Here is a 24,646-nt window from a genome sequence, read left to right on the forward strand (position 1 = left end):
AGGAGAGAATCCAACCCTGGTCTTTGCCATTGGGCCAAAGGTCTATGGCTAAATCTGTCATAGGCCCTTTGAGAGAACCCAACACTATTATGGACACAGTAATAGACTGTCCTCAGTATTCTTTCTTTCACCTTTATGTCACTGATCTCTTAGCCCTCATCAGAGAAGCTTCTTTTTGCAATAGATGCCAATTAATACAGAGATCCTGAACTGGTGAACAGAAGGCCACAAAATGTTTATATCTAAATGGAACATTTATGTCACACCCTCCAGTTATATTTCCATGGCTCAGAGCTTAATCAAGAATAAAGAGAAAGATGTAAGAGTCAGAGATGGCAAATGTCTGCAGCAGAATAAGACTTGCTAGAGATGACAGGGTCTTCCCAAACACAAACTAACAGGAGTTGGCCTGCAAGAGCAAAAGACCCATAAAGATCAAGCCTGACAAATTTCCTGGATGGATGGCGGGGTTGGCTCACAGTGTCCCACATAAAACTGAGGACCTATTGTCAACTGATGGCTGCCAAGAAATAGTCAGCTTTCTTCAGGAATTAGACACAGAGATTTTACTCAGTATTATTTACATTGCTGCCAACGGTCCTACATTCATCTTGTACAAGGGACTAAGCAGTCTTACTAGGGTTGAAAGAAAAGAAGGGTATAAACTTGGAAGAAAAAGTTATGGGAGAATTCAGAAGAAAGAGGTGAGAAGGAAATTTGGGATGGATTTCATCTCAATACTTTATATGCTTGCATCAAATTCTCAAAGTTTTCCTAATTGTCTAAGAAAGCACCAGATTGATTTCCAAAGTGCTTGTACAAGTGGACATTCTGACCAGCAATGGAGGAGAGTTCCCCTTTCTCCACATCCTTTCCAGCATGTGTTGTCACTTGAGTTTTTTATCTTAGCCATTCTGATGGGTGTAAGGTGAAATCTCATGGTCATTTTGTCTTGCATTTACCTAATAGCTAAGGAAAGTTTTTTAAAGTCCATGAATGCTGAAAAGGTACAGAAATTGCTGGGTGACCTCATAATTGAATTGGATGTTCACATCATAAATTCGTCAGAATATAAAGTATTTTAAGACTATGAGTTAAACTGTATGTAAACTATAGGGTTAGGTAATAATCTGTTAATATCTACTCATCAGTTATAACGTATCAGGGCATGGGAGATGGCTCAGAGGTTAAGAGCACTGACTGTTCTTCCAGTGGTCCTGAGTTCAACTCCCAGCAACCACATGGTGGCTCACAACCATGTATAATGAGATATGGTGCCCTCTTCTGGTGTGCAGGCACACATACAGGCAGAGTACTGAATAAATAAATAAATAAATAAATAAATAAACAAATAATAAATAAATAAATAAGCAAATAAATAAATCAATAATGTATCTACTACTCCAGGGCTGACCCTGATTGGGGGAGGGGCTGTATTTGTTTCTGGGATCAAGAGGAAGAGTACATTTCTCTGTATTCTCCTCCATGGTACCATGAACTGAAAAATTTTCCAAGGAATATTTTTTTCTGCGCCTCATGCTTGATAAAGAATGTTCTAGAAGTTTATGAAAAGGGCAAAACATCAGAGAACACAAAACATGATGAACATAATGATTACTACAATGACTCTGAATACATGTAAAATCTCATTGGTGAGGAAAACAATTAGTAGATATGTTAGAAGCAAACAGGTCAGAAAGAAATACTATTAGTAAACTGGGCACTGACTAAAGGTAAAGTAAATTATAAACTATGATAATCATAATTTCCCAACCATTCTAGTACTAATGTATGGAAACATCACTGTTGCGAAAGTCAGTGACAGTGGGTAAAAGAATGAATAGGAAATGTTGCACTCACAGTTCTTCTTCTTCTTTTTTGTATTGGAACACCATGAAAGAAAAAATAAATTTACACAGTTCCTTAACCTAGTAAACACTTAGACCATGCAAACTACAGTGAGAGTTGGTATTTGGACACTGCACCTCTAGACTGGATGCCATGCAAGCAGATTTCCAGGAAAGGTTCTGATTCAGCAGCTTGCATGAGGCTAAGTAACTACGTTTGTCTGATGTAGGTGACACACACATCACAAAAGACTATGGGGTCAAGAAAGCCATGCTTACGAATGACTTTAAAGTCACCATTAACAATACCATTTAATTTTATCAGTTCCCCCATTCCTGGACTCTCTTACACTTCCATGTCATGTTCCCACCCACTCCCAAATTATGACCTCTATTCCTTACCCATCATTTTTATATAAACCTAAGTGAATAATCACATGGCCCACTGAATCTTCTCAGTGTTGCCTGCATATATTTGTTTCTAGGGCTGATAACTTGGTACTGGATAGCCTACCAAGGGGCTCATGCCTGGGGAAGACTTATCTATGTGGCTAGATAGATAGACATGGATCCTCATGAGATTTTCCACCTCTATTAGGTATGTCAACAATGTTTGGAATTATTCAGGTCTTGGTTAAGGAGCCATGTCGTTGAAGTTTCACGTGTGTAGCTTCTCTGTCATAGATAGAAGCACAATAATATTCAGAGCCTGAACATTCTTGTATTTGTTCTTTAAAAATTTTTCTCAGGCTGCTGTCGATAACACCACTTGTCTATGCCCTTCTGCAGGAAGCTGTATCTGCTTGAGTGACCTGTTACGTATCAAGGACCATAAATTTCCTCTGTGTATACCTTTTAGATCGTAAAGTATACTTAGTTACCTTTATGGGACTCCACATCTTTGGGATTTTGGGAGTTCAGCATCAGCTGAAGAAAATCCACTCGGTGCTGAAAGCAGACAGAAATATCAAAGGCAGAAGGTTCACTGGGAGCTTGAAAACGGAAGTCGAATGAAGAACTTACACTGTTTTTATGAGAATATGATTGATTTAAGGCTTGAATACAGCTGCTGTTGCCTGAATCACTAGGGACACAAAACACTCATCAGAAGATTTGGGAGAACAAAATGTCTATCTTGGTCTAGTATCATGCTGTCATGTCCAACACCCATTTGATTATGACATTTTCTGGTTCTGATCATCTGTGGCTGCTGAGCACAGACCCCTGGCTGGGCTGGCATATTTTCTTCTCTTGATATGGGCACTTGTTTGTAAAGAAATCTTGCACATCAATATGGCATTTCCTTGATATAATATTAACCAACACTCCTCATTCTTTGACTGCTTTTCCTGGGACTCATTGCTGAGTTTTATGTGATTACTTACAAATGTTCCAAACCCCAAAATACTGACAAATAAGCAGTGACATCTTGGGCAAAATAATGACTCTCTTACATCCTTCTACTGGAATTTTTCCCTGACAAAATCATTTGTCCAACTTATAGGCTGTATTAGACAAAACCAGGTTATACAAGTTTCAGTCTCCATGGTCAATGATATTACCCAAGTCCTATGCAAGCCACAACTCAAATTGAACAGACCAGATTCCCCAAATATCTCAATGGGCCTTCTGTAGAGAATGTATGACTTTTGACATCATTGCCTTTGAACTGAAGCAACTTTTGTTGTAATATTTTACCTCTTGGTTGTTTTCAAGCCGATTTTTCTTGGTTTTTTCTATAAAATTTTTCAAAAACATTATCGCATCACTTGGATATATGTTGAGTTTCTCATATATTTGGTGAAGGAATGGAAAGAGTACTATAAGGAAAAGAAAAAGCATGATGAAAAGGAAAATTTAACTTTTTGACAGTTATTTTACTTACTAATAGTAAAAATTTAATAATTTAGGTGAAATAAAACAATAGAAAAATTAGTATGATTTATAAAATATGAAAAGTCTATCACAAATAAAAGCATTGAATTTTAAATAAAAACACACCATACAGAAGAGTTCAGTTCCAGAAAGTTTCAGTGTGGAATTTCATGAAATATTTAGCAAGCCTTTCATACCAATTCTTCACAGGTGTTTGCAAAATTTAGAAAACTACCAAAAAGTGGAAAATTGACTACATAACTTTCTCCTGTCTTGTTGCTAAATGAAGAACATGCTTTGGAAAAGTATCCTGTATAGAAATGTGACTTAAAAATACCATAAAGGTCAAGAAGATGCTCCACCACACAACAAGGACATTTGCTCAACTATGTTCACAGCAAATTTATTCTTAATAGCCAGAAACTGGAAACAACCGAGATGTCCCTTAACCGAAGAATGGAGGCAGACATTGTGGTACATTTACACAATGGAATACTACTCAGCTTTTAAAAACAAAGAAATCATGAAATTTGCAGACAAATGGATGGAGCTAGAAAAGATCATCCTGAGTGAGGTAATCCAGATGCAGAAAGACACACATGATATGTACTCACCTATAAGCGAATATTAGATCTATAATACAGGATACCCAAACTATATTCCACAGACTCAAAGATAAGTAACAAGGAGGGCCCAAGGGAGGGTGACTGAATATCACTCAGAAGGGGAAATAGAATAGACAGCAGAAGTGGATGAAGAGAGGGAACTGGAAAGGAGATGGAATGGGGAGGGAAACAAGTGTGGGGAACAGATGTTGGAAGAACAGGAGTGGGAAATGAGAGGGCTGGGAACAAGAAGGGAAACTTAGGGGGGACACCTCTTTGTCAAACTGGAGGCCTGCAACAGGATACGGTCCTGTGAGAATGTGGGTGTGACTCTAGCTGAGACTCTTAACAAGGGACTCATGCAGAGTGAAGTGGCTACCTCCTAGCCAGGCAGGACTAGTGGAAAGAGGGGAATAACAACCCAGGGACAAAACCTTTGATCCAAAATTTGCCAGGCCTATAAGAAGTGCAGGGATAAAGAGGGAACAAAAATCAAGGAAAAGTCCAACCAATAATTGGCCTAACCTGAGACCCACCCCATTGTAGAGAGCCAGCCCCTGACACTATTAATAATGCTGTGTTATGCTTGTATACAGACAGGAGCCTAACTTGACTGTCATCTGCTCCAGCCAGCAGCAGATCAGGACAGATGCTGAGACTTGCAGCCAAGCATGGAGCAGAGCTCTGGGAGAAGGATGGGGGTGTCTGTGGGAGTGTTGGGAGAAAGATGGGAGGAACTGGAGGGGACAGAAACCTCACAAGAAGACCAACAGGGACAACTAACCCAGACCCAGGGGGACTTATAGAGGCTGAGACAACTAAGGAGCAGGCATAGTCTGGCCCTAGGCCATTTGAACACATGTAGCCAATGGTGGCTTGGTCTTTCTATGAGGTGCCTGGCCAGTGTGGAGGTGGGGTTGTTTCTAACATGGACTCTATTGCCTGCTTTTGGATCACTTTCCCCTGGAAGGGCTGCCTTGCCTGGCCTCAGGGGATGAGGATATATATGCTCAGTCCTGATGTGAATTAATGTCTTGGGGAAAGTTTATACAGGGGAAGGGGAGTCCCTTTTTCTCAGAGGGGGTCCCTTCTGAGAAAGGGAGACGTGGGGGGGTTGGAAAGGGAAGAGGGAGGGGGTACCCTTGGGATATAAAGTAAATTAGCTGAATTTTTTTGAAAGCACCATAAAAGTTCTTAACAGCCAAGTGCTTAACAATTGAATGCAGAAAGAGGAAGTGAATCCTGTTGCATAGCAACATGCATGCCATCCAATAAGGCTCAAGACAGAGTAAAACCAAATCCCCAAAGCAGCCTGATATGAAGTATTAGGAAAAATTTCAGGGAAAACCCAACATTTTTCCTAATTATTGTTCTCAGAAAATTAGGAATAGTAGGGAATTTCCTTAGCTTTACAAACCTTGTCAGTGGAAACCAAGAGCTAACATAAAAATGAAGGGACCAGTTCTTTCCATCCTTTTCATAAACAAGGCAATAAAAGCTTGCTCACTCTATCATCACTTCTATTAAACTATTAGAAGAAAAGCACATGAATATGTGTATAGTGGCATTAATACACAAAAATACATGAACATAAATCGTAATCATGTACTCTGGAGGGTGAAGCAGAGAAACACTAATTTGAGAGCAGACATGATTATCAGACAGAATCTGTTTCAAAATTAAAAAAGAATTGCAATGTTGGTGATGAAATTCATAGCCTTGTGTATACAAGCCAAATACTACCTCAGGAATCTCCATGTGTATATCCTGGATTTGAGAAAGAATTTTGACTGTAGTCCAGATAGGTCAAAAATTCAAATATTCTTACCCTTATTGTGCTACTATAGGACTTAAAAATATTCCTCAACATACTTGATACAGTCATGCCCCTTCACGTATGCATACTCATGTCCAAGGCAACAAATAATACCAATGTGAGACTTTTTAGCATGTTACATGTTACAAAATCCTCAAAGCATAAATAATCATGTCCAATGTCCATTGCTCCATCTGGCCCAGCTACAATCATGGGGGCTGATCCGTGAGAATGACTGCTGTCTTTTCAATGGCCAACAATAAAGTGAAGAGGGCTTATGAAGACGTATTTCATGTTTGATATATAAGAGATGTTGAACAATATTACCACATCAAAAAAAAAGCTACTGATTGCAATCAAAGGAGAATCAAAACTATGCATGTTATGTCAGGCTAAAGAATTTCTCACAATGAAGCCGGTTTGAATTACATAATGGAAAGAATAATTTGGACTGAAGAAAAAGATAAATATAGTCAAGAGGCCAGCGGGAAAAATGTAAATGATGCTAAGGCAGTTTTAAGGAAAAGGACTAAGACAATACCAGAAAGTGGAATTCAATAAAATGACAAGAATCAGTGCATGTCTCTCAATAACAAGCCTGAAAATGAACAGTTCCAATTCCTTTAACAAAGGACACACACTAAAGCTGAAGCTAGTGATGCAACCTTAGCCTCAGCAGCCAAGTTCAAGCTTGAGTCAGCCAGATCACTAAGGTTCATCCAGTCTGGTTGACATAGCCAGTTCCAGACCAGCTAGGGTACACAAGCCTGTCCCTAAACAAACAAAGAAATGAATGAATGATATGCAGACTAGCAGATTGGATTAGCAATCATAATTCTTTTTACTGACTCCAAGTAACATACCCACCCATCAAATATCAACAATGCATCACTATTCTAACATCAAACCAAAACCAGTCACAAGGATTATACACCTTAAGGGAACTATCCACCCATATGACATTGATACCTTAAATGTGTAGGCATCAATCTGTGTACTCCATTTCATAAAACAAACACTGTTTGATACAATAACACTCCATAAACTCGGTAGCACACTATACAGTGTAGCACTGTAGCACACTGTAGTCACTATTAAATGACTTCTACACTCACTCTTAAAAATATATTTACTCTCCAGAAAAAAATAGAGAAGCATTAGAAGTAGCTGACATTAATTTAAACGTCATTCAAGTGACGGACAATTATTCAATATATGTAAATACATGAATATAAATCACAATCTTAATGGCTCCAAGGCAGAAATCACATGGTCATGTCATAAAATTATCTGAAAAGCACAAAGTATGTTTTAATGCTGGATGACCACATGTGATAAGAAAGTGCAAAAGGAGATAATACAACCACGCAGTGGTGAAGACATGATGGGAGAGAATTAACTATGCACAGATACGCTGTGAAGAATCTTGCACTTTGTATGCTAACTAACATAACTCTAATATTTTAATTTAATTGAAAAATCTACTACTACTTACCTCCAAAAAAAATTAATGGTGTGAAAATGCTAAATGTTAAAAGCTTCTTGGAGATTTTCACAAAGGGGTCATGAGGGTTGTTGAGGGAATCCACATTCACCCCAAATGAGGTGCCTATGATCACATCCATGCTGTAGGCCCCAAAGATGCTGAGGAGAGAGTCGGGGGTGTTAATGTGTGTTAATCCTCTGAGCTGTGTGACACTTTGTCTGCGGTATGATCAGTGTGGTCTGAGTTCACCACACTGGCTTCTTCAGAATTCAACATGATCTTACTACATACAATAGTTCCTGAACCATCTCCCTCTTCAAGTTGAAGAAAGAGGGGTGGAAGAAATTTGGGTTTTGCTGATGTTTTTCTAAGACCCTCAGCAAAACTTGAATCTTAGATTGTTCATAGTTACAGACTTTAGTGCTCTTTCCAAACCAATGACCCTCTGACGTGCTTCTTATAGTCTCCTCTTGCACTTTTTTAACTCGACAGCTGCAGCTTTGCTACATGTTTCTTCCTTCATTCTAAACTATATTATTTGTCTTCTGAAACATACAACAACAGCTAACCAAATTTTGCCTCGAGTACACAAGGAAGAGACTCTCTCAAGGTGATCAGAGAGCTGTCCCTTAACACATAGTTCCTCCTTCTGACTTTGGAGTAATTTTAGCTCCTTGACAAGCACTGGGAGTTCACCATAGGGCACACAAAGCCTCAGAAAATGTATCCCATGCACCATTACTCACTCTTTGATGGCGACAGGCTTGCCTTTCTCAACCTTGAGACTCAGGTTTTTCACCAGCACGTCTCCATACTTTTGGATGATGGAGAACATCTAAGCACACAACACAACAGTCTGTTGGTAAATGTCAACATCTGAGTCCCAAATTAAGACTTTTGAAATTAAGAAAAGATAGTCACAGTTTAAAGGAAATGTTTAAGATGACTATCCCCCCACCAGGCAAACAAAAACAAGAAAAAGAACAGCAAAAAAAATAAGGAACAAAGACCATTCTTTTTAATTTTTTTATTTGTTATTTATTACAATTTATTCACTTTGTATCCTGGCTGTGGTCCCCTCTCTCATTTCCTCCCAATCCCACCCTCCCTTCCTCTTCTCCCCCTATGCTCCTCTCCCTAGTCCACTGATAGGCGAAGTCCTCCTCCCCTTCTTTCTGACCCTAGCCTATCAGGTCCCATCAGGACTGGATGCAGGAAGGAGGACTATGGCCAGATTTTCATTTTAGACTGATAATCAGTCTAAAATTAGTCTAAATCAGACTAAAAATTAGTCTCCATTTGGATGCTTAAAGCTGGAGCATTGGTAAACTCTCAGTCTGCAGGTTTGTTCAAAGATCGTTCTTATCAATGGAATGCTCAGACAGACATCTCTGTGAAGAGCATCACATTGCTTCTAGCTGTTCTCAGATAGACTCTACCACATTTGTAATAAAAAGTTCTTCATTTACTTGCCTCCTTCAATCTTCCACTGGTGAAAGCTGGAGTCAGGAATGCTCGAATTCCCTTCCATTCTTCATTCACAGCTCTAAAGAGACTTTTCCTCATAAGTCCACCTGGACCAAGAGGCTATAATACCAAGAAAAATAGATTTTGCCCTTGATTATGTTGATTATTTTAACAGTATTTAAACATGTATAAAACAGACAACGCTCCTTAACATAATTACTACCTCTCTTCTAGGTGGCATGTTTCACACTAGTCTCTCAATTGAAGTGCCTCAAACTGGCTCTGGACTAGGGGCTGCGTGGTTAAGAACACTTGCTACTTAAGCAGAGGACTCTGGTTCAATTCTTTGACTCACAACTGCCAGCAACTGCAGTCATGGGTACCTTATGTCCTCTTCTGGTCCCTGTTATCACCTGCACACATGCCTTGTACCTACATACACCCAAGCACACATCTATAATGAGTAAATTAAAATACATAAAATCTCTCAAAATACAAAAAGCAAAGATACATACAGCCACCTGGTTTTGTGTAGAACTGTTTTTTTTTTTTTTTACAAACTTCATTTTGGTATGATTCCTTCTCAAGACAAACTGGCTTTTTAAATGAATAGACCCATAGGAGACCAAACATAGTCTCCAAGGCAGTACAGAAAAAATGATTAATTTAATAGTTAGGTTTCCACTGCTGTGACAAAAACCTTAGATAAAAGCAAGTTGCAACAGAGGTGGTTTATTTAATTTTAAAACTTTTAAGTCACAGCCAGTCACCGAGAGAACTCAAGGCAGGAATTCAAGGCATGAGCAGTAGGCAGAAGCTGTGGAAAAAGCCATTTCCTGGGTAGCTCAGAGCTTTTGCATATAACCCAAGACTAACTGCCTAGGAGTGGCACAAGCCACACCTGTCTGGCTGTTAGCCACTAGTTAAGGAAATACCCCTCAGCCTTTCTACAAGTGAGCTGACGGAGGCATTTTCTCACTTGAGGACTCTTGGCCCTCATTTTAGTAGAACTGCTTTGAGGTCTTCTCCATTTACTTTGATGTTGTCAATGGGCTTGCAGTGTATAAACTTAATTATGTTTATGTGTAAGCCTTATATCTCCAAGACTCTTACCACAAAGGGGTGCTTAATTTTTGTCAAAGGTTTTTTCTGCATCTCATGAGATGATCAAAAAATCATTAGGTTTTACTTCAAACACATGTGCTCCACAAAATTGGATCTAAACAGAATGGATAATGTTCTTGATATATTTCACATACCAAAGCTAAATCAAGATCAGGTAAATAGTTTAAACAGTGCTATAGCCCCTCAGGACATAGAAGCAGTCATCAAAAGTCTCTCAACCAAAAACATCCCAAGTGCAGATGGTTTTAGCACAGAATTCTACCAGACCCTCAAAGAAGAGCCAACACCAATACTCCTCAAACTATTCCACAAAATGAAAACTGAGGGAACATTGCCAAACTCATTTCAAGAAGCCACAATTACTCTGCTTCCTAAACCACACAAAGACTCAAGAAAGAAAGAGAATTCCAGACCAATTTCACTCCTGAACATCAATGCAAAAATATTCAATAAAATACTCACAAACTGAATTAAAAAAACACATCAAACACCATATCTACCATGATGAAGTAGGCTTCATCCCAGGGATGCTGAGGTGGTTAAACATAAGAAAATCTGTCAACAAAATTCTCTACATAAACAAACTCAAAGAAAAAATAATATGATAATCTCATGAGATGCAGATGTCTGGTGTTATTTCCTCTTTTGTTTCTAATTTTGTTAATTTGGATACTCTTCCTCTGCCTTTTAGTTAGTTTGGCTAAGGGTTTGTCTGTTTTGTTGATTTTCTCAAAGAACCAGCTCTTGGTTTCGCTGATTCTTTGTATCATTCTCTTTGTTTCCAATTTATTGATTTCAGCCAGGCGTTTCATTATTTCCTATTGTGTACTCTTCTTTGCTGTGTCTCCTTCCTTCTGGTCTTTCAGAGCTTTCAGGTGTGCTGCTAAGTTACTAGTATGGGATCTCTCCAATTTCTTTATGAAGACATTTAGTGCTATGAACTTTCCTCATAGCACTGCTTCATTATTTCCCATATGTTTGGGTATGTTGTGCCTCCCTTTTCATTCAATACTAGAAAGTCTAATTTCTTTCTTTCTGTTTTTCTTCCTTCCTTTCTTTCTTTCCTTACCCAATAGACATTGAGTAGGAAGTTGTTCAGTTTGCATGATTTTGTAGGGTTTTTGTTGACTCTGTTGTTGAGTTCCAGCTTTAATCCATGGTAGTCTGATAAGATACAGGGGGTTATTTCAGTCTTCTTGTATCTGCTGAGGCTTGCATTATGACCAAGTGTATGGTCAATACGGAGAAGGTTCTGTGAAGTGCTGAGAAGAAGGTATATTTTCTTGTGTTTGGGTGAAATGCACTGTAGATATCTGTTAGGTGTATTTGGTTGATGACATCTTTTAGTTTCCTTACTTCTCTGTTTAGTTTCTGGTTTGCTGACCTGTGTATTGGTGAGTTAGGTGTTTAAGCCTCCCACTATTAATGTGTGCGGTTTGATGTGTAATTTAAGCTCTAGTAACATTTCTTTTACAAATGAGGGTGCCCTTGCACTTGGGGTATAGATGTGGATTTTTCCTTTGATGAGTATGAAGTGTCCTTCCTCATTTCCTTTGATTAATTTTGGCTGAAAGTCTAATTTATTAGATACTAGAATGCCTAATCCTACTTGCTTCTTGTGTCTGTTTGCTTGAAAAACCTTTTTCCAGCCCTTTCCTCTGTGGTAATGTCTATCTTTATTGCTGAGGTAGAAAGGGTTAGACTAACTTTGCAACCTGTATGTCTTCTAAAGCCTATAGTTTTGAGTTTTAGGTTCAGGTTAAGCTAAAGCCTCTTAGTACCTTTCCAGAGAATGGAAAAATGTGACCCTATCTATGAGGACAGATAGAAAAAAAGGCAAGCAAACAATGACCTTCACTCAGCAAAAAGAAAAACTCCTGTCTTTGAGATAGCATTTCTTAGCAACAAACCTAGACTTCTTTTGAGTAGCTTTTGACCTCCAGCCAAAAGTCTGTAGCCCCTAATCTTCAAGGATGAGCTAACCACCCCCACCCTCGATTGCAGCTGCATCCACACTTGGCAGGACTGGCCAAGCTTGAGCACCTAAGACTAGCCAATTATCTTACTTTATAGCTTCCTCATCCAATCCTAAATTGCCAAGACTGCAACTTCAAATTTCCCGCAATTTTTCTTTTAAAACCCTAAAGGCCTTTGTCTCTGGGTGCCACTCTTTGCTGATCGGCAGGGGTGACCCCATTGCACAATGGTTAATAAACCTCTTGCTTTTGCAACGAGTTGTGGTCTGGGGGACTTTCTGGGAAGGGCGCGATCTTAAACTCCTGAGCTGTGAGACCCCAGGTCTTACAAGGTGTGTTTCTTGTATGAAGCAGAATGATGGGTTCTGTTTCTGTTCTATTAATGTCATTCTATTAATGTATTCATTCTATTTATTTATTTATTTTTACATTTTTTTCTTTATTAATTACATCTTATTCCCTTTGTACCCCCCTGTGGTTCCCTCCCTCCTTCCATCCCAATCCTTCCCTTCCTCCACCCTCTGCATGCATGCCCCTCCCCAAGTCCACTGATAGGGGAGGTCTTCTTTTCCTTCCTTCTGATCCTAGTCAATCAGGTCTCATCAGGAGTGGCTGCATTGTCTTCTTCTGTGGCCTGGTAATGCTGCTTCCCCTCAGTGGGAGGTAATTAAAGAGCAGGCCAATCAGTTCATGTCAGAGACAGTCCCTGTTCCTATTACAGTGGAACCCACTTGGATACTGAACTGCCATGGGCTACATCTGTGCAGGGGTCTTAGGTTATCTCCATGCATAGTCCTTGGTTGGAGTATCAGTCTCAGGAAAGACCCCTGTGCTCAGATTATTTGGTTCTGTTGCTCTCCTTGTGGAGTTCCTGTCTTCTCCAGATCTTACTGTTTCCCACTTCTTTCTTAAAATTCCCTGCACTCTGCCCAAAGGTTGCCCATAAGTCTTAGCATCTGCATTGATAGTCTGCAGGGCAGAGCTTTTCAGAGGTCCTCTGTGTCAGGCTCCTGACTTGTTTCCTCTTTTCTCCTTCTTCTGATGTCCAGCCTCTTTGCCTTTCTGGGTAGGAATTGAGAATTTTAGCAAGAGTCCTCCCTCTTGATTAGTTTCTTTAGGTGTACAGATTTTAGTAGGTTTATCCTATATTATATGTTTATATGAATGAGTATATACCATGTGCACCTTTCTGCTTCTGGGACATCTCACTCAGGATGATCTTTTCCAGATCCCACCACTTACCTGCAAATTTCATGATTCCCTTGTTTTTTATTGCTGAGTAATATTCCATTGTGTAGATATACTACAGTTTGTGCATCCATTCTTCAGTTGAGGGGCATCTGGGCTCTTTCCAGCTTCTGGCTATTACAAATAAGGCTGCTACAAACACAGTTGAGCAAATGTCCTTATTGTGTACTTGAGAATCTTGGATATATGCTTAGGAGTGGTATAGCTGGATTTTGAGGAAGCGCTATTCCTAGTTGTCTCAGAAAGCATCAGATTGTTTAGCTCTGTACCCCATTTTTTAATTGGATTACTTGATTTTTTGCTGTTTAACTTCTTTAGTTCTTTATATATACTGGATATTAGCCCTCTGTCAGATATAGGGTTGGTGAATATCCTTTCCAATCTGTAGACTATCGTTTTGTTCTGAGGACAGTGTCCTTTGCTTTACAGAAGCTTTTCAGTTTCATGAGGTCCCATTTATTGATTGCTGCTCTTAGAGCCTGTGCTGTTCAGGAAGTTGTCTCCTGTGCCAATGAGTTCAAGGCTCTTCCCCACTTTTTCTTCTAAGCAGTTTAGTGTGTCTGGTTTTATGTTGATGTCTTTGATCCACTTGGACTTTAGTTTTGTGCAGGATGATCAGTGTGGATGTATTTGCATTTTTCTACATGTAGACATCCAGTTAGACCAGCACCACTTGTTGAAGATGCTGTCTTTTTTCCATTGAGTGGATTTGGCATCTTTGTAAAAAATCAGGTGTCCATAAGTGTGTGGATTTATGTCAGGGTCTTCTATTCGATTCCATTGATCCACCATTCTGTTTCTATGTAAGTACCATGCAGTTTTTAGTATTGTTGCTCTGTATTACAGCTTGAGATCAAGGATGGAGATACCTCCTGAAGATCTTTTACCATAGAGAATTGTTTTAGCAATTCTGGGTTTCTTGTTGTTCTATATGAAGGTGAGAATTTTTCTTTCAAGGTCTGTAAAGAATTGTGTTGGTAATTTGATGGGAATTGCATTGAATCTGTAGATTGCTTTTGGTAAGATGGCCAATTTTACTATGTTAATCCTGCCAAGCCATGAGCATGGGAGATCTTTCCATCTTCTGATATCTTCTTCTAATTCTTTCTTCAGAGACTGAAAACTTTTTTCATACAAGTCTTTGACTTGCTTGGTTAGGTTCATACCAAGGTACTTTATGTCCTTTGTGGCTATTGTAAAGGTGTTGTTTCCCTAATTTCTTTCTCGGCTCTTTTGTCTTTTGTATACAGGAAGGCTACTGATTTTTTTGAGTTAATTTTGTATCCAGCCACTTTGCTGAAGGTGTTAATCAGCTGTAGGAGTTCCCTGGTAGAATTTTTGGGGTCACTCAGGTATACTATCATATCATCTGCAAACAGCGATACTTTGACTTCTTCCTTTCCAATTTGTATCCCCTTGATCTCCTTCAATTGTCTTATTGCTCTAGCTAGGACTTCAAGAACAATGTTGAAGAGATATGGAGAGAGTGGACAGCCTTGCCTTGTCCCTGATTTCAGTGGGAATGATTTAAGTTTCTCTCCATTGAGTTTGATGTTGGCTATAGGCTTGCTGTATATCGTCTTTACTATGTTCAGGTATATGCCTTGTATCCCTGATCTCTCCAATACTTTAAACATGAATGAATGTTGGATTTTGTCAAATGCCTTTTCAGCATCTAAGGAGATGGTCATGTGGTTTTTCTCCTTCAGTTGGTTTATGTGATGGATCACATTGATGGATTTTCGTATATTGAACCACCCCTGCATGCCTGGGATGAAGTCTACTTGGTCGTAGTGGATGATATCTTTGATGTGTTCTTGTATTTGGTTTGCAAGTATTTTGTTGATTATTTTTGCATCAATGTTCATGAGGGAGATTGGCCTGAAATTCTCTTTCTTTGTTGGGTCTTTGTGAGGTTTAGGTACCAAGGTGACTGTGGCTTCATAGAATGAGTTTGGTAGTGTTCCTTCTGTTTCTATTTTGTGGAATAGTTTGAAGAGTATTGGTGTTATCTCTTCTTTGAAGTTTTAGTAGAATTCGGCGCTGAAACCATCTGGCCTTGGGCTTTTTTTTTTTTTTTTTTTTTTTTTTTTTTTTCATGGTAGATTTTTGATGACAGCTTCTATTTCCCTAGGGGATATAGGACTATTTAATCGGTTTACCTGGTCTTGATTCAGCTTTGGCATGTAGAATCAGTCGAGAAAATTGTCCATTTCATTTAGATTTTCAAATTTTGTGGCATATAGACTTTGGAAGTAAGACCTAATTATTGTTTGTTTTTCTTCAGTGTCTGTAGTTATGTCCCCCTTTTCATTTCTGATTTTGTTGATTTGGATAGTTTCTCTCTACCTTTTAGTTAGTTTGGCTAAGGGTTTGTCTATCTTTTTTATTTTCTCAAAGAACCAACTCTTGATTCTTGGTTTCATTGATTCTTTGATTTGTTTTTAAGTTATTGATTTCAACTCTGAGTTTGATTATTTCCAGCCGTCTACTCCTCTTTGGTGTATCTGCTTATTTTTTTTCCTAGAGCTTTGAAGTGAGCCATTAAGTTGCTTGCATGAGATGCTTTGAATTTCTTCTTGAAGTCACTTAGTGCTATGAACTTTCGTCTTAGCACTGCTTTCATTGTGTCCCATAAGTTTGGGTATGTTGTGCCTTCATTTTCATTGAATTCTAGGAAGTCTTTAATTTCTTTCTTTATTTCTTCTCTGACTAAGTTGTCATTTAGTAGCAAGTTGTTCAGTTTCCATGTGTGTGTAGGCCTTTTGCTATTTTTGTCATTGAGGTCTAGTTTTAGTCCATGGTGATCAGATAGGATACAAGGGATTATTTCAATCTTCTTGTATCTGTTGAGGCTTGCTTTGTGACCAAACTATGCTGTCTATTTTGGAGAAGGTTCCATGAGGTGCTGAGAAGAAGGTAAATTCTTTTGTGTTTGGGTGAAAGTTTCTGTAGATGTCCGTGAGGTCCATTTGATTCATGACCTCTGTCACAGTTTTTGTTTCTTTGTTTAATTTCTGTTTTGTTGACCTGTCCTTTGTTGAGAGTGGGGTGTTGAAGTCTCTCACTATTAATGTGTGGGAGTCTATGTGTGGCTTAAGTTTTATTAAAGTTTCTTTTACAAATGTGGGTGCCCTTGCATTTGGGGCATAGATGTTCAGGATTGTGATGTCTTCCTGGTGGATTTTTCCCTTGATGAGTATGAAGTGTCCTTCTCTATCTCTTTTGATTAATTTTGGTTGAAAATCTACTTTATTAGATATTAGAATGGCTACTCCTGCTTGTTTCTTGGGTCCATTTGCTTGGGTAATATCTATCTTTGTGATTTAGGTGTGTTTCTTGTATGCAACAGATTGTGGGGTCTTTTTTATGCATCCATTCTATTAGTCTGTGTCTTTTTATTGGAGAATTGAGTCCATTGATGTTGAGGGAGATTAATGACCACTGGCTGTTAGATCCTTTGATATTGATGTTGGCCATGGTAGTGTGTTTGTGTGTTTGGCTACTTTTTGTTTTTCTGTAGTGAGGTTATCCATTTCCTGTGATTTCTTGAAAGTAGTTAGTTTTCTTGCATTGTAGTTTTCCTTCTATTATCTTCTTTAACGCTGGATTTGTGTGTAGGTATTGTTGAAATTTGTTTTTGTTGTTGAATATCTTGTGTTCTCCATCTATGAGGACTGAGAATTTTGCCAGTTTGGGTCCACAGTGGAGGTGAGCTGGGCATGAGCCTCAAATCCCATTGTCCACCATCCCAAGAGGGACTGTGGGATGTCAAAGGAGCATTCATCTTGGTGATCTTTATTCCTGCTTCCCATCTGCCTGTCACACCTGGATCACACCCAACAAGCCCAGTGGAGGTGAGCTGGGCATGGGACCCAAGCCCATTGTCCCCCATCCTGAAGAGTTCTATGATTTGCTGGAGCACTGTTAGGTTTGCAGAGCTTTCTGCCTGATTCCCATCTGCCTGGCTCACCTGGGTCATGTACACATATTTAAATAATTATGAATAAAGTCTCTTAAACAGTTCAGTGTCTATATGAATGGTAGACACACGTAGAGAGTTTGCTTTGGGGCATGAACAGTTTATTGCACTCTTGACAATCCAGCAATTGTGATCAATGACCCAAGACTTAGACAGAATAAGAACTTCCAACACTGAACCATAGAGATTGGAAGGGTTCTTTTTTTATTTTTTATTTTATTTTATTTTTATTTTTAGTTACATTTTGTTAACTCTGTGTCCCAGCTGTATCCCCCTCCCTCATTCCCTCCCCAACCCCACACTCCCTCCCTGGTCTCCTCCCTGTCCCTTTCCAAGTCCACTGATAGGGGAGGACCTCCTCCCCTTTCATCTGACCCTGTTTTATCAGATATCTTCAGGGCTGGCTGCAAAGTCCTCCTCTGTGGCCTAACAGACTGCTCCTCCCCTGGAGGGGGGTCAAATAGCCTGCCCTTGAGATCCTGTTAGAAATAGTCCGTGTTCCCCTTACTTTGGAAAACTACTTGGTTACTGAGCTACCACGGGCCACATCCGAGCAGAAGTTCTAGATTATATCCATAGATGGTCCTTGGTTGAGTGTCAGTCTCAGAAAAGACCCTGTGCCCAGATATATTTGGTCCTTGTAGAGCTCCTATCCTTTCCATATCATACTAACTTCCCTTCTTTCATATGATTCCCTGCACTCTGCCAAGGGTTTGGTTATGAGTCTTAGTGTCTGCTTTGAAACACTGCTAGGTAGAGTCTTTCAGATGCCTTTTGTGGTAGACTCCTGTCATAAGTTCAATGCACATCCCATTTGTCTTTCTAAATGAGGATTAATCACCTTCGCCTGTGTCCACTTTCTTGATTATCTTCTTTAGGTGTGTAGATTTCATTATGTTTATCATATCTTGTAGGTCTATATAAGCGAATATGTACCAAGTTTGTCTTTCTCCTTCTGGGATACTTCACTCAGAATGATCTTTTCTAGATCCCACCACTTGCCTGCAAATTTCATGATTTCCTCCTTTTTGATTGCTGAGTAGTATTCCAATTGGAAGGGTTCTTGAGGTCCTATCTCTCCCTAGGGATTTACAGGTAGGCAGTGATAACGAAAGTTCAGCGAAGGAAGAATCATTCTCTTCATGAGTGTAACAGTGGTAGGGTGCCCATGTTTCTTAAAATAGATCTATAGTGTATGTTTTCTTATAATAAATTCATTGAGTCACAATAATTTTGAAGAGGAAGGTGAACAGCAAGAGTGAGAATGAGACAAGACTAGGTAATAGGAGTGAAATATAAATAACACATACATCCGTGTGTATTATATGTGCATATGGTAGCATGAATTCTATTTCTCACAATAATATCATAATAAAATCTATTATACACATATATAAAATAATGTGAAGATTTAAAATGACAATTACCATAATTACTCATGTACCCGTGCACACATACTTATGCACTGCACACACATACTTCAAAAAATAAAAGCAAAATTTAAAACCAAATATATGAAAACAAATAAACAGGTGATTTAAAAATTTCAGTGTGATGGTATGGCACACCCATGTCTAATTAGAACAGAGAAAAAAATAAAGCCACCACAACTGCTTGACAAAGATCCAGCAAAGCTGAGCCTGATCACACAATGGCTGTGGTGCATTCTCACACTCTTTTGGCCTTGATCTCTACGTGTTGCATGCTTGGGGGGGGGGTCTTTTATTATTTGTAAGACTTGGGGATATTGGATTGATGGAAATTTTGTTATGAATCCTTTTCCCTGGAGTACTGCTTCTAAGCTTCCTCAGAAATGGCCTGACTGTACTACTCTTCACACTTTAAGGGAGATATCCTTATCTGAGCCAACTTGAAGATCTTCATTGTGCCCTGGAGGTTGTGACTTAAATAATTAGGCCAGACACCTCCTTTGGAGGCTCTGACTCAAAGATAATCTTGGTACATCTGCCCCTGCACTTACTCTGAAACAACATAATCAGTACAGAGTAAACACAAAGGTAAACAATCTTTAGTAGTCTAGAGATGTTGTCAGCTGATCAAATTAAAGCCTCTTCTTACTACTGATGGACTAAGAATGGTATAGGTAAATGATAAAAGAATAAAATATGAAGACCTCTCTTTTTAGAAAAAGTTAACTCATATGGGCCAGTACCATGTCATATATTTGAGAACAAAAAACACCATGATTAGATATGTGAATGAATTCCACAAATACATAAAATATGAACATTGTATTTTAGCAGAAATTAGATAATGACTGCAGCAATTTTAGCTTAAAGGCTTTTCTGGGCCTAATGATAATTAGCACTCTAACTCCTAAAAGTAGATACTGCACTGCTTAGGACACAACAATCTGCCCAGGCTGGCTTGGATGTCTTTTTTCTGTCTAGTGCCCTTAAAACTGCAAATTTGTTACAAGTTGCATTGTGGGATTGATGACAGAAAATGATTGTGAAAGCTAACTCTGCTCTTTCATACTTTATCAATAATAACTAAATGCATGACCAAGCAGAAGTTCAAACAGATGTCTGGAGACAAAAATGATAGGATCTATGTTTTGGAACAACACACATCTATTCCTGCCTACCAAATTCTGTATAAATAAAGAAGCACTCAGACTGCCAGTCAGGATGCAAAACTCCTCCTGATCCCTGTGCCTGACTCAGTCCTTCCTAGATGCTCTTGCATCCACCCATCTTCAAGCCCTGTTCTCACTAGGGGCTGGTCCCCAGAAACGGTGTTTTGGGCTTTAAGCTCAGTACGCAGGAGGGAGAATCAGGAAGATTTCTGTGAGTTCAATATCAGCCTGGTTACACAGTAAGTTCCAGGCCTCACAGAGATACTTTTAAGACTGTGTTTGGAAAAAAATAGCATGACTTTCTAGAGAAAGTAAGGATAAAAGAAATGAAATATATATATATATAATGAAAAATAAAATAATAAGTAGTCTATATTAGAAATCGACAACCTACATTATTCTCAGTAGAGAAAAACTCAAGCAATACCATTACATTAAATTAAAATCAAGAGTGAGATAGGGCTATTCCCTATCACCAGTCCTTTTCAATATAGCGCTCAAAGTGCTAGCTGAAATGACCCAATAAGAGGAGAAAATTATGGGAAAAGAAAAAGTCAACTTGTATGTATTTGCAGAGTAAAAGTTATGTATGTATGTAGATAGATAGATAGATAGATAGATAGATAGATAGATAGATAGATAGGTAGATAGATCGATCCAAAAAAATCGCACTAGAAAACTTGCTGAAATAATGAAAAATTTAAGCAAAGAGACAGGATACAAAATCATGGGTTACTGTGTACATCAGGATGATGAGAAGCAGATCAAGGACTCATTTTGCTTTACAATAGTCTCAAAGAAAGTAAGGATACCTTGGAATAAACATAACCAAGAAGGAGAAAGAACTCTGTAATGTAAACTTTAAATATCTAAAGAAAGAGACTCAGACACTAAAAGATAGAAAGACTTCCTATGCTTTTGCACTGGTAGAACTCATATTGTGAAATGACAGTTCTACCAAAAGCAATTTACAGATTCAATGCAACACCAAGTGAAACACACACAGCCTTCTTAATTGAACTGGAAAAAAATCTAAAATCCATATGGAATTATAAATAGCTCTGGATTAACACAGTAATCCTTAGTATGAAGAATAATGTAGGAGTAATTACCATTCCTGATTTCAAAATACTTTCTATATCTATATTAATAAAAACAGTATGTTACTGGCACCGAAACAGATAGATAGATCAATGGAAGAAAACACAAGACCAAAACATAAGTACACATAACTTCAGCAATCCGGTATTTGACAAAGATTTTTTAAAATATGCATCGAAGAAAAGACAGCATCTGTAACAATAGTCCTGTGAAAACAGGATGTCCACATATAAAAGAATGAATTAGATGCAGATTTGTCACCTTACAAAAAACTAACTACAAATGGCTCAAAGACCTTAGTGTGGAACCTGAAATGCACAATCTAGGATAAAACTGAAGCAGTATCACAATGGATGCAGGCTTAGGGGAGAAATTCATGAGGAGGACACCATTTGTCTAGAAATTCAGGTTAACAATTGACAACGATACCTCAGAAGATTAATTCAAAAACTCTGAACAGCATAGGAAGCAGTCCACTGAATGAAGATAAACACCAGACAGTAAGAATCTGCCAGCTGGACGTCTGACAAACTTGTAATATCTGAATGTATAAGGAACTCAAAACGCAGAGACGCAAGACAAGTAGCAACTCAGTTTAAAGATGAGCTATGAGAGCTGGGCCTGGGGTGGAGCTCTGTCATTTGGAGACAAGCATGGTCTATTTCTAGGACCTGGTTGTCCTAGAAATGCAGACAGAGAGTCTCAAGAAGGAGAGGGCAATGGATTTGAAGAAAATTCTCAAAAGAAGAAATAAAAATGTCTGAGAAATATACAGTGTTTGTTTCCCATAGAAATTAGGTAAATAGAAATTGAAACAACTTAGTATGAGATGTCATCTTCCCAATCTCAGAATGGCTGAAATACACATCAGCAAAATGCAGGCGAGTATGTAGGAAAAGGGAATCTTAATTTGCAGGCAGTGGGATTGCAAACTGGTACAATCAGAAAATTATGGTGGACAATTCTTCAAAATCTAAAAATAAATCTACATGTAACCCAGCTATCTCACTCCTTGGCATTTGCTCAAAGAACACAACATTCTACTCCCTGATGTTTCCTCAGACATACATGTTCATTGCTATTTTGTTCACAAGCACTAGGAAGTAGAAACAACCTCAACATCTCTCAGCTAATGAATAGATAAAGAAAATGTGGTACATACATACATACATACAATGACATACCATTTAGCTAAAAAGAAAATTGATGCCACACGGGCAAAAAAGTGTAACAAGAAATACTATATTGAATGACACAATCCAGATATACAAAGACAGACACCACATGTTCTTTGCTATCTCTGGTTCCCAATCTTCATATGTAAATATACAACAGAGACTAACCACAGAAAGTAGAAGAATAGAAAGGGTCTGTGTCAAGGGGGACTCCTAAAAGGGAAGTATCAGGATCATGTAATATGAGGGATATATGAAAAAAACTGAAAGGGTCTTTTAATTGGAGAAGGGAAAAGAAGGAAAATACAGAAGAATAGGAAGGAGGGATAATTAATACTAAAAATGCTTGAAGGAGACATAGAGAATCAATATTTTACATTTACCTAAAATTATACACACATACACACATGTATTGTGTGTGTGTGTGTTTACAAAATCAATTTACACACAAATTGGTGTGATAATACTCCCACTAAGGACTACCATTGGCTAATAAAAAATCCTAGTACATGAGGATCTTTTTATAAGCTGCTGGCCAGGGAAGAGCAGGAGATTCTCAAACAATACAGCCTTTTGCTATTGGCCTTGGTTGCCTCCCATAGCCTAGTTGTCAATATACATTGCTGAAGACACCATGTGCTTTGGACATAGCAATAAGATTTGCGATGGAACTGACAGTCCCCAAGCAGTGTGCACGCACTGTCTTGGTAGCAGAGAGGTGATGTGCAAGCTGCTAAGGGACGGAAGCAGTCTGCAGGCCCCCCAGCTGTGAGAGCTGAGCAAACACTGTTACAGCAAAATATTTGTAAAAGTAAAATAGTGAAGTTAACATCTTGGTAGTAAACACTGTCTAGCTGGACTTAAGGTCGGCTCAGAGTAGGGAAATGATGCCTCTACTGGAAACAGGAGGCTGTTGAGGTCATGGATCTTAGAAGTGAGCCTACTACCATCACCCCTAAACCAGTAAGCTTTTGAACTGCCCTTCAAATTTTATTCTTGTATCCACAGAAGAGGGTAGATCTCACTCCTTGTCAAGTGAAACATAAGGAGACCACGAGAGGAAACCAGAGCTGGTCCTTCTGAGAGGAAACCAGAGCTGGTCCTTCTGAGAGGAAACCAGAGCTGGTCCTTCTGAGAGGACTACTTGCCATGCTGCTGCCCTCTCCAGCTGTTACCATCTCAACATGCTTCATCCTTCTCAAGGCTAAGAGAACATTACAGATGTGGGGTCAGCGTTGTAAGACCCAGAGGACCAGGAAATCTGAGAGCTCTTCCCTTCTACCTGTATCAGGGAAGCTACAGCCATGGAATTTCAACAACGTGGCTGCCCGAACAAGACCTGAACAGTCTCAATAGTGTGGGAAACAGCAGCGGGGCAACTGCTACAGAAAGCCCTCCACGCATGTAACAACGGCTGAAAGAGGGCGACGCAGCCTCCGGGGATCAGCACGTGGCTGGTGCTTTAGCACCGAGCAGTCTTCCTTGGAAGGTTATACAGAGGCAGCAGAACAGTGCCATCGGGTTCTGCTTAGGTATTGTCTCATCTATGTTTATATCTGTCACTAGTTAAAGAGGCACACATCTGTATGCAGTACTTGGAAGGCAAAGTCGGGGTGATTTCTGTGAGTCTGACTGAGGTCAGCATGAGTTGCAGGATAGATCTGGCATATATTGAGACACTGTTCAAAAAAAAAAAAAAGGGGGGGGAGCAAAAAAGGAAGAGGAGGACTTTGTGAATTTGGAAGGGAGTTGCGGTGGAGGCCAAAAGGGGATGAGCAGAGGAGAATAAAAGTATCATTCTAAGTTGTTTATACAAGAAGGTCTGTATTTGAATAATCTTAACAGTTCCTTTCAGATACACTCCTAGCTCTGTCATCATACAAAACAGGAGAAAATGGGTTGAACACAAGCATTAACACTTAGTAATAAATCTTAAATTAAATAATAAATAAACATCCTAGGGAAAAAACTGAAGGATATCAGGAAAACACCAACCTTAACCTTACTAATGATTATCAAGCTTCCTTAGGGAGCATGAAGGGACATAAAATACAGAGTAAAAACATGCCTCTGTCCTGAGTCAGCAGAGCTGCTAAAATGAGCCTGTGAGCCTGTGACCCTGCTCGACCATGTCCTCTGTTGAAGGGGTCACATCTGCCCTTCTCCCCTGAGATGTCACCACCACGAATATCTACTTGCACAGCAAGTTCAGACCTCTGTAAGAAACAGCCACAAGCTACAGCTGCGAGCTAATTCAGGAGTTACTCGTTTATCCCTGAGTGCTAAGAATTTCCTCTTCAGGAAGGTTGAGACACCCCCGTCCCTCAAAAAAATAGCACACAGA

The 24,646-nt window shown here is 39.1% G+C and overlaps 1 protein-coding gene across 4 annotated transcripts in view; it reads right to left on the reverse strand.

Annotated features, from left to right (window-relative positions):
• Positions 1 to 24,646, reverse strand: part of LOC129670140 (cytochrome P450 3A11-like) — a 54,148-nt gene that overhangs the window by 18,976 nt on the left and 10,526 nt on the right. For 3 of the 4 annotated variants that reach the window (XM_055598594.1, XM_055598593.1, XM_055598592.1), the window contains 5 exons: positions 9,103 to 9,216; positions 8,376 to 8,464; positions 7,639 to 7,787; positions 3,546 to 3,667; positions 2,729 to 2,795 (listed from right to left, as the gene is read on the reverse strand). In XM_055598594.1, the coding sequence (XP_055454569.1) occupies positions 2,729 to 2,795; positions 3,546 to 3,667; positions 7,639 to 7,787; positions 8,376 to 8,464; positions 9,103 to 9,216 (541 nt within the window). Of the gene's footprint in view, positions 1 to 2,728; positions 2,796 to 3,545; positions 3,668 to 7,638; positions 7,788 to 8,375; positions 8,486 to 9,102; positions 9,217 to 24,646 lie in introns of all 4 variants that reach the window. The other variant, XM_055598595.1, reaches the window with a different exon arrangement.

This window comes from Psammomys obesus, unplaced genomic scaffold, assembly GCF_907164565.1.
Source record: "Psammomys obesus unplaced genomic scaffold, mPsaObe1.curated_primary_1811, whole genome shotgun sequence".
Lineage (NCBI taxonomy): Eukaryota > Metazoa > Chordata > Mammalia > Rodentia > Muridae > Psammomys > Psammomys obesus.